This window comes from Phyllobates terribilis, unplaced genomic scaffold, assembly GCF_046119375.1.
Source record: "Phyllobates terribilis strain yellow unplaced genomic scaffold, ASM4611937v1 Scaffold_510__1_contigs__length_1275624, whole genome shotgun sequence".
Lineage (NCBI taxonomy): Eukaryota > Metazoa > Chordata > Amphibia > Anura > Dendrobatidae > Phyllobates > Phyllobates terribilis.
This window is the reverse complement of record NW_027363270.1, coordinates 396,525-406,888: the sequence shown is the minus strand read 5'-3', so window position 1 is coordinate 406,888 and position 10,364 is coordinate 396,525. Positions and strand designations below refer to the sequence as shown.

Below are 10,364 nucleotides of genomic sequence, written 5' to 3'. Positions count from 1 at the left end.
CCGTCAGCAGCACCATTATAGCAGTGTACGGGGATATGGAAGCACAATGACATCGGAGGCCGCAACTGCAGAAGTCTCATGTAGACATGATGTGACCCTTTCATGCGTTAGCGCAGCCTGTAACCAGTGTGAACTGCGGACACCCAGCAGCACTTCATGGAGGAGTGAACCATGAGATTACTATGAGTTGTGCGGAGCTCACTTTGCTTAATGATTGGTCACAGACATCAGGGGCTGAAATAGCCAATGGAGTGTAGGGGCGTGCTTCACGTGAACCAATGAGGACGAGCACACGAGTATAAATACCCTGCTCTTGTTGTTCCTCTCATTACTTCTGTGTATGTCTCTACAGAGCTATGGCCAGAACTAAGCAGACCGCCCATAAATCCACTGGAGGGAAAGCTCCCCGCAAGAAGCTGACTTAAGTGGTCCGAAAGTTCCTTGAAAGTTCCTTCTGGTTGGATGGATAATTAATTCTCAACCGGTATGAGAAGGATAACCTCTGATATAGGCCTAATGAAATATTTGGGGTCACCTTGCTTCGTGACTGTCACTTCCACTTTGTGCACCTTGCCATCTTCACTTGGAAAGGTTTTTGATATACAGGTGCATCTCACTAAATTAGAATATCATCAAAAAGTTAATTTATTTCAGTTCTTCAATACAAAAAGTGAAACTCCTATATTATATAGAGTCGTTACAAACAGAGTGATCTATTTCAAGTTTTTATTTCTGTTAATGTTGATGATTATGGCTTACAGCCAATGAAAACACAAAAGTCATTATCTCATTAAATGAGAATAATTAACAAAAACCACCTGGAAATGCTTCCTAAGCGTTTAAAAAAGTCCCTTAGTCTGTTTCAGTAGGCTCCATAATCATGGGGAAGACTACTGAATCGATAGAGTCAATGACTGCCTTCTGGACATCTAAGTAAACATTCACTCTCCGGGAGATCCGCCGCTACCAGAAGTCCACCGAGCTGCTGATCCGTAAGCTTCCCTTCCAGCGCCTGGTGAGGGAGATCGCCCAGGACTTCAAGACCGATCTGCGCTTCCAGAGCTCAGCCGTCATGGCCCTGCAGGAGGCCAGCGAGGCTTATCTGGTGGGACTCTTCGAAGACACCAACCTGTGCGCCATCCATGCCAAGAGGGTCACCATCATGCCTAAAGACATCCAGCTAGCCCGCAGGATCCGTGGGGAGAGGGCTTAGATCTGCCCTGGGCACCAAAGACAACACAAAGGCTCTTCTCAGAGCCACCAAATGTTCCCACTAAGGAGCCAATTCCTAAACTCCAGATCCTTATGCTGCCTGGCTCCAGTGTTCTGCTGGTAATAGGTGGAGATGGGCCATCAGCTCCTTCAGTTATATATGTTTCATTCCTAGATTTTAAACTAAATTGTGATTTACAACCATCATGCGCCTCCATTGGTTTCAGGAGTGATAATGGTTAATTGAACATCAATACAAATCAGAGAGAGTGCAGAGATGTCATTGTCTTGTATAAGACATTTTTCAGGGGATGCAGCTGCCCAGGGACTTGTTACATCCAGAGCTCCCCACTCCGTGATGGCCGGTAATGGTCACCGGTTTTGAGGCCACGTGGCACATGGATGAAGGGGTTACTGCCGATCACTAATCCTTTGCTGATTGTGGGTGGAGCCATAGACCTGGTTAGTGCTGATTGGCTGCCAATGAATATGAAATCCCCGCACAACGGCTGATGGTTTCTCTCGCTCTTTGTTCTCCGTGTAACACGTGGTGTCAGGGCGGCGGCTCTTGGGCTGTGAGTGAATATTTGATATAATATAGTCAGCGCTATGTGTAGAGTATATAATACTATTTTGAGGGTTAACCCTAGAACGCATGACCATAAAAATCTACACTTTCACATACCTGGGGCCTTTTAGGCCCGTGTGCAAATAATAAATAAATGACCAACTGGAAATGACAAACAACTATATACCTGAGGAATACCTAGAGTTTCAAAATTCTAACTAAAGTAATCTTGCAGAAAATAGAAAACAATTAACAGGGTGGGCCTGGGAGGCCCCAGGTATGCGTTCTAGGGTTAACCACATCATATTGCTGTATAGAACTCTATATGGAGGAATATAGTAATAGCAAAACGTTTTATATGGGTTGTTAATGCACTACATGGAATGAGGCATACAGCATTATTTGGTGGTGTACAGAACATTTTTGGGGAGAATACAGCTGTTTATAGAGGATATACAGCTCGAGTTACCATCACTATATGGGGGTTACACACCACTATCTGTAGAAGTACGGCAGTATACAGCACTATATGGATGTTGGGTATATAGTGCTATGCGGATGGAGGATAATGAGTTTACAGAACTATATAAGGTGCAAGCAGCACAGGAGTTTAGAGCAAAAGAGCACTATATGGAGGGTATATAGTTATACAAGTGGAATATATCGCACTATACGGAGATATACCAAAACAGTAATTGTATATCTAACATATTAGGTGTTCTGCGCTCTGATTTTATTGGAAGTTATCAGACTTCTTTGTTCACAATGGATTACATCAGGTCCATCAGTGAAAATTATTATTTATTTATATAGCGCCATTGATTCCATGGTGCTGTACATGAGAAGGGGTTACATACAAAATACAGATCACTTACAGTAACAATGATAGACTGGTACAGAGGGAGGAGGACCCTGCCCTTGCGGGCTTAAATTCTACAGGATGGTGGAAAAAGAGGAAGGAGACAGTAGGTTGGGGGGTTGTAGTAGCTCCGGTGTTGTATAGGAGGTAGCGCGGTCATGGCCGGCTGTAACCTTTCTCAAAGAGATGGGTTTTCAAGTTTCGTCTGAAGGATCCGAGTGTGCTGGATAGTCGGACGTGTTGGGGCACAGAATTCCAGAGAATGGGGGGATATTCGGGAGAAGTCTTGGAGGCGATTGGGTGTGAAACGAATAAGTGTGGAGAGAAGGAGGTCTTGGGAGGACCGGAAACTACGTGAGGGAAAACATCGGGAGATTAGTTCAGAGATTTACGGAGGAGAAAGGTTATGGACGGCTTTGTAGGTCAGTGTTAGTAGTTTGAATTGGATACGCTGGGGAAATGGGAGCCAGTGAAGGGATTTGCAGATGGGAGAAGTGGGGGGAGTAACAAGGAGAGATTTGAATTAGTCGGGCAGCAGAGTTAAGAAGGTATTGGAGAGGTGCCAGAGTGTTAGCAGGTAGGTGACAGAGGAGGATGTTGCAGTAGTCCAGGTGGGAGATGATGAGGGCATGCACAAGCATTTTAGTAGATTGAGGGTTGAGGAAAAGACGGATTCTGGCAATATTTTTGAGCTGGAGGTGACAACAGGTGGAAAGAGCTTGGATGTGCGGCTTGAAGGACAGGGCAGAGTCGAGGGTTAATCCGAGGCAGCGGATGTCCGGTACAGGGGAAAGTGTGATGTTATTTATTGTGATAGATCGATCAGGTAGGGAAGCTACATGAGATGGAGGAAAGATGATGAGTTCAGTTTTGTCCACATTGAGCTTGAGGAAGCGAGAGGAGAAGGAGGATATGGCTGATACACTCTGGGACTCTGGACAGCAGAGAGGTGACGATGGGGCCATAGAGGTAGATCTGAGTGTCATCAGCGTATTGGTGATACTGGAAGCCATGTGTATTGATAAATTGTCCTAGGCCAAAGCCTTGAGAGACTCCAACAGAGAGAGGGTGGGATGAGGAGGTAGCATGGGAGACGTTAAATGTGCGGTTGGAAAGGTATGAGGAGATCCAGGATAGGGAAAGGTCTTTGACGCCAAAGGAAGAGAGGATCTGTTGTAGGAGGCAGTGGTCAACTGTGTCAAAGGCAAAGGACAGGTCTAGAAGGAGTATAGAGAATTTTCTGTTAGCTTTGGCTGTAAGTAGGTCGTTCGTAATTTTGGTCAAAGCAGTTTCAGTTGAATGATGGGAAAATGATTAAGAACCAGGGAGCATCAGGTTAGAGACACGTAATGTCTCACCAACTAATCACGTTCCTGTGATCGTATTCTCTCATGTACAGGTGTGCTTGGCCAGCTCTCCGGGCAGCAGCAGGCGCACAGCGGTCTGGATCTCCCGGGAGGTGATGGTGGAGCGCTTGTTGTTGTGAGCCAGGCGGGAGGCTTCCCCTGCAATGCGCTCAAAGATGTCATTGATGAAGGAGTTCATGAAGCCCACGGCCTTGGAGATGTCGAGGTGGACCTGCTTTAGAACCTTGTACACATATAAATTACAGTTTGCCAAAAAACACATTGACTGGACTAAAGAGAAGTGGCGCAACATTCTATGGACAGATGAGAGCAAGATTGTCTTGTACTGGGTCTAAAGGCCGTAGACAGTTTGAGAGATGACACAAACTCTAAATTCAAGCCACGGTACACTGTGAAGACTGTAAAACATGGAGATGCAACCAGACTGGTTTGGGGATGTTTCTCATACTGTGGCGTTGGGCCCATTTATCGCATACCAGGCATCATGTACCAGTTTGAATATATCAAAATACTGGAAGAGATCATGTTGCCTTATGCTGAATGGGAAATGCCCTTGAAATGGGAGTTTCAGCAGGACAACGACCTCATACACACCAGAAAGCGGGCAACATCCTGGTTTCACACCAACAAGATTGATGTCATGTTATGCTGTTTTTGATACAAAACCGAAGAATGCAAAAGAACTGTGGACTGTAGTGCAGTCAGCCTGGGTCAGATGTTAGTGACTCCATGCCACACAGATGTAAAGCAGTTATCAGAAATAAAGGCTATACAACTAAATAGATCAGTTATTAACAGAAAAGTGAAGTCTGGAAACAAATGTAAAATCTAAGTTTGTAAATGAGAATGCAGGCATTATTATCATTTTCAGTTTAAAAATTGACATCTTGTTCATGTTTCCATTTGGAATTGAGGGTATAGCTCTCAATGCCTCTGTATATGGAAAGAAATGCTACGAGGATTCAGCTTTTTCACAATTGTTTTAAACACACTGTGTATACAGTTATCTGCAAAATAATAGCAATGGAAATTTCTGCTTATTAACACAGGTTTATATAGACAGGAAACAAAGGAATTGCAAGTATTCAGGGTGGTCCTGACAGCACAATGGAGATGGCCTGCAGCCATGCAGAGGACAGAACTTGTTCTTCAAGGTTGGGGGAGACATGGAGAATAATCTATGCACATGGTTAATTCAGGGAACAAGATGGAAGATTTTAAAGACAAGTTTCCTTGGTAATGCCGTTCATCTAGTGCTGTATACCCATCTGCTTCTCACCCCCATACTGTATACCTCCAGTAGAGCCTGTATAATCCTCATATGCTGCTCTGCCCCAAACACTGCAGGACACCTCCACATACTGCTGTATACGGCCACATGATGGGCTTTACCCTCAAAATACTACTGTATACCCCAAAAAGTATCATATACCACCACATAGTGCTGAATAAATCACATCCATCAGATATGTAGTCACAGCTCCCAGCCCGACAAGAGCCGCCATCCTGACACCACATGTTACACCGAGAACACAGAGCAGAAGAGATCAGCCTCAGTGCAGGAATCACACACTCAGTGCTCAGCCAATCAGCGCTCAGCAGGGCTATGGCTCCGCCCACAGGCAGCTCCTCAGTGTTAACCCATTAGCGCCTGCGATGTCTCCAGCCGCCCCTGGAGCAGCAGCCTGCAGTCACCCCAGCACAGGGGGTCTCCAGCCCCTCGCCCTCCCCAGCAGCAGGAGCTCCTCCTCAGAAGATGTGGGCGGATCTGAGAAGAGCCTTTGTGTTGTTATTAACCCCCGAAGCCGTAGAGAGTGCGGCCCTGGCGCTTGAGCGCGTACACCACGTCCATGGCGGTGACGGTCTTCCTCTTGGCGTGCTCGGTGTAGGTGACGGCGTCACGGATCACGTTCTCCAGGAAGACTTTCAGGACGCCGCGAGTCTCCTCATAGATGAGGCCGGAGATGCGTTTGACTCCTCCTCTGCGGGCGAGACGGCGGATGGCAGGCTTGGTGATGCCCTGGATGTTATCACGGAGAACCTTCCTGTGCCGCTTGGCACCGCCCTTCCCCAGACCTTTCCCTCCTTTGCCGCGACCAGACATCTTCCAAGCAGTCAGCAGAAAGCTATGACTGACAGTGCGCAGTCCTCCTTTATATAGAGCGTGAGGGGACCAGAAAGAGGACTGCAGAGGTGACGCGCTTCCAGGGCGGGGATGGAAAGGAATTTGCATTATCAGCTCCGCCCCTTCCTCTGATTGGCCGAGCACAGAGCTGTTAGTGATTTTGAATTTCCCGCTCATTGTCCTGGTATTTTCCTGCTTCTACTGTGATGGTGGAAATAGTCACAGCCCTGATTCCTCTCTGGTGACATCCTGCTCGGAGGAATTACACTGTGACACCTGGAAATAACTCACTGTGAGGTCTATAGAGTTATATACTCTCCTCCATCCAGTGATGTATAAGCTCCATATCCTGCTGTATACCCCTATAGAGCGCTGTATAAACTCCATATACAGTTTCCCCATATAGTGCTGTATACCTTTAATATAGGACTGCATTCCTCCATGAAGCGCTTTATACCCTCCATATTGTGCTCATTTATCTCAGCGGCAGGTTCTGCTGCAATAAACAAGTGATCGGCTTCTCAGTGACAGATTCAGATCTAGAAATCGATCAATCTTTAGGAGCTTATTGACCAGGTGCCTTCACCAGTCTGCGGAGCAAAAGGTGTGTAACATCAGAGGAGGATCAGCGAGAAAGTGCTGGAAACGTGCCGAGCACTGAAAGAGTTAACAGCCCATCTCCATCTATTGGCAGCAGAACAATGGAAACAGAGGGCACTAGGACCCAGTGTTCTGGGAGAGAACAGGATTCCATGAGTGAAGGGCAATGGAGTATTTATGGCTGCCTGCATCTGACCTTTTATTGTCTTGATTGGATGCGGAATATCCTACATCTCACTGCTACTAACCTCATCACTCTCCCCAACTTCATCTCCTTCTTCTAATCCTCCCCTTCTGCCCAGCGCTTTATGGCCAGATCTGTGCAGCCAAATGTCCCCTGGAAAGAGGAGCAGAACATTATTATTGCAGGTCATCTCTTCTGCAGGTTGGTGCAGCAGGACACAGACCAGCAGCCACAGCTCTGATGTAGACGGGGTGGGTGGCTCTTAGAAGAGCCTTTGGGTTGGTGGAGCAGACCTTGGAGCAGATCACTTGGCGCTGGTGTACTTGGTGACGGCCTTGGTGCCCTCGGACACGGCGTGCTTGGCCAGCTCTCCGGGCAGCAGCAGGCGCACAGCGGTCTGGATCTCCCGGGAGGTGATGGTGGAGCGCTTGTTGTAGTGAGCCAGGCGGGAGGCTTCCCCTGCAATGCGCTCAAAGATGTCATTGACAAAGGAGTTCATGATGCCCATGGCCTTGGAGGAGATGCCGGTGTCAGGGTGGACCTGCTTCAGCACCTTGTACACATAGATGGCATAGCTCTCCTTCCTGCTCTTCCTCCGCTTCTTGCCGTCCTTCTTCTGAGTCTTGGTCACAGCTTTCTTGGAGCCCTTCTTGGCTGCTGGTGCAGACTTGGCAGGTTCAGGCATGATGATAGCAGAATGTTCACTTCACTGGAGAGAGAGAGAATAATGATCCTGCTCCTCCCAGAGCGGCCGTATTTATAGACCGGCCATGCAAATGAGCAATGCTGTCAGATCACTGTACTATTGGGTGAGAAAATCATGTGACCAATGTTCACTAATAATCTCCGCCCACTGCAGCTCATTGGTGTTTCCACAAGTCTTGTTTCCATTGGTGACTTTATATCCAGCCAATGGTAGGAGAGGAGGCGGGGCAGCAGCAGCTTATACAAGGCGCAGGAAACCTTGTATAAGAGAGTTCTCTGTCACCACAAGAGCTGGCGCCGCTGATCTCTGGTGTGAACATTGACAAAATACTAATGAATGATGGGAAATTACCAACACTCGTGTCCCCAAAGAGCAGAGCACTAGGGGCATGAATTATCCCACTATGTACACACCATATTGTGCAATAAATGTCATATAGTGTATATGCCCTCCATTCTTATAAAGCTGTAAACTAAGAAATAGTGCAGTATACCACCCATACACTGCTGAATACTCCCCCATTTAGTGCTGTATATCCTCCGTATATATTGTATACCCCCTATATAGTACTGTGTCCACATTCACAGTGGATTAAACCTTGTACATGAGTGAGAATATGATCAGAGGAAGGTGATGAATTGGGGGTGTGGGGCGGACATTGTACGTTTCTAATCTGATGTGCTCTAGTTCTTAATCATATTATCACTGCTAGACAAGATATAGCGCTATATACTGCCATATAGTGCTGTACGCCGTGATGTAGTGCTCTCTACCACCCATGCACTGTCGGATACTTTGTCTATTACCTTACCCATGCTCTCCATTTTATAATAGCCTTCATAATCTGAATTTCCCACTCTCTCATCCAGGACTTCTCTTGTGCTGCACCAGGTTTCTGGAATGCGCTGATCACCATACTTCATTAATCTAACGCTCCCCCTCTGATATTTCCTTAGAATCTGTCGCTCTTATTCATCTGTCTCCACAGCCTCCATGCACCCAATAGCACTGGGTATCTGGATGAAGTCCGGATCATGCAGCTTTATATGAAAAGCCTTGTGATGGCTGGACCGTACATGACAAGCACACTCTACCTATTGTGACCCCCCTATTCCCTGTAATCTTGTGAGCAGCAGGACCCTCACTCCTCTCACGTTGTCTTTACAATTGAGGTGAACATGTACAATGCTGCTGAATATGTTGGCGCTATAGAAATAATTGGATACCTCCATACAGCGCTTTATTGCCTCATTCCGTGTAGTGCATTAATCATCCATATTGTTGTATACACCCCATATAAAGCTTTATACGCAAATTTATTACTGTATACCTCCATATAGATCTCTACAGCGATAGGATACGGTTTACCCTTAAAACTGTAGCACATGGTGATATAGTGCTGACTATATTGTATATCAAATATTCACTCACAGCCTGAGAGCCGCCATCTTGACACCACGTTTTACACTGAGAACAAAGGAAAGTAACCATCAACCATTATGCGGGAACTCCATATTCATTGGCAGCCAATCAGCACTAAGCAGGGCTATGGCTCCGCCCAGTCAGCACCAGATTAGTGTTAGGCAGTAACCCCTTCATCCATGTGGCACGTGGTGTCAGGACAGGCGACCGCTACAGGTCATCACGGAGTGGGGAGCTCTGGATGTAACAAGTCCCTGGGCAGCTGCATCCCCTGAAAAATGTCTAATACAAGACAATGATATCCCTGCGATTTGTATTTTTGTCACATTAACCATTTCCGCCTATGAGACCACTCGATTTCCAGGAATGAATCTCACATAACTGAAGGAGTTGATGGACCATCTCCACCTATTACCAGCAGAACACTGGAGCCAGGCGGCAGAAGGATCTGGAGTTTAGGAATTGGCTCGTTAGTGGAAGGATTTGGTGGCTCTGAGAAGAGCCTGTGTTGTCTTTGGTGCCCAGGGCAGATCTAAGCCCTCTCCCCACGGATCCTGCGGGCCAGCTGGATGTCTTTAGGCAGGATGGTGACCCTCTTGGCATGGATGGCGCACAGGTTGGTGTCCTCGAAGAGTCCCACCAGATAAGCCTCGCTGGCCTCCTGCAGGGCCATGACGGCTGAGCTCTGGAAGCGCAGATCGGTCTTGAAGTCCTGGGCGATCTCCCTCACCAGGCGCTGGAAGGGAAGCTTACGGATCAGCAGCTCGGTGGACTTCTGGTAGCGGCGGATCTCACGTAGAGCGACTGTTCCTGGCCGGTAACGATGAGGCTTCTTCACTCCGCCAGTGGCAGGAGCGCTCTTCCTGGCGGCCTTAGTGGCTAGCTGCTTGCGGGGAGCTTTCCCTCCGGTGGATTTACGGGCGGTCTGCTTAGTTCTGGCCATAGCTCTGTATAGACGAGTACAGAAGTGATGAGCGGAGCGGCGGGAGCAGGGTATTTATACAGTGTGCGCGTGCTCATTGGTTCACATGAAACACGCCCCCTACACTCCATTGGCTGCTTCAAACACGCCCCCTACACTCCATTGGCTACTTCAACCCCTGATGTCTGTGACCAATCATTATGCAAAGTGAGCTCCGCACAACTCATAGTAATCTCATGGTTCTCTCCTCCATGAAGTGCTGCTGGGTGTCCGCAGTTCACACTGGTTACAGGATGCGCTAACGCATGAAAGGGTCACATCATGTCTACAAGAGTCTTCTGCAGTTGCGGCCTCCGATGTCATTGTGCTTCCATATCCCCGTACACTGCTATAATGGCG

At 47.5% G+C, this 10,364-nt stretch overlaps 3 protein-coding genes and 1 pseudogene across 3 annotated transcripts; 1 reads left to right on the top strand and 3 right to left on the bottom strand.

Annotated features, from left to right (window-relative positions):
• Positions 1–356: 356 nt before the first annotated feature.
• Positions 357–1,213, top strand: LOC141231499 (histone H3-like; annotated as a pseudogene).
• A 3,983-nt stretch (positions 1,214–5,196) lies between these two features.
• Positions 5,197–6,324, bottom strand: LOC141231506 (histone H4-like). Its single transcript, XM_073667705.1, has one exon. The coding sequence runs from the start codon at positions 6,306–6,308 to the stop codon at positions 5,799–5,801; it is 510 nt and encodes a 169-aa protein (XP_073523806.1). The 5' UTR covers positions 6,309–6,324; the 3' UTR covers positions 5,197–5,798.
• An 895-nt stretch (positions 6,325–7,219) lies between these two features.
• Positions 7,220–7,633, bottom strand: LOC141231511 (histone H2B 1.1-like). Its single transcript, XM_073667710.1, has one exon. It carries the CDS (start codon positions 7,598–7,600, stop codon positions 7,220–7,222), a length of 381 nt encoding a protein of 126 aa, XP_073523811.1. The 5' UTR covers positions 7,601–7,633.
• Positions 7,634–9,575: 1,942 nt separating this feature from the next.
• On the bottom strand, positions 9,576–9,986 carry LOC141231500 (histone H3-like). The gene has a single exon (XM_073667700.1). The coding sequence runs from the start codon at positions 9,984–9,986 to the stop codon at positions 9,576–9,578; it is 411 nt and encodes a 136-aa protein (XP_073523801.1).
• Between the last annotated feature and the right edge of the window lie 378 nt (positions 9,987–10,364).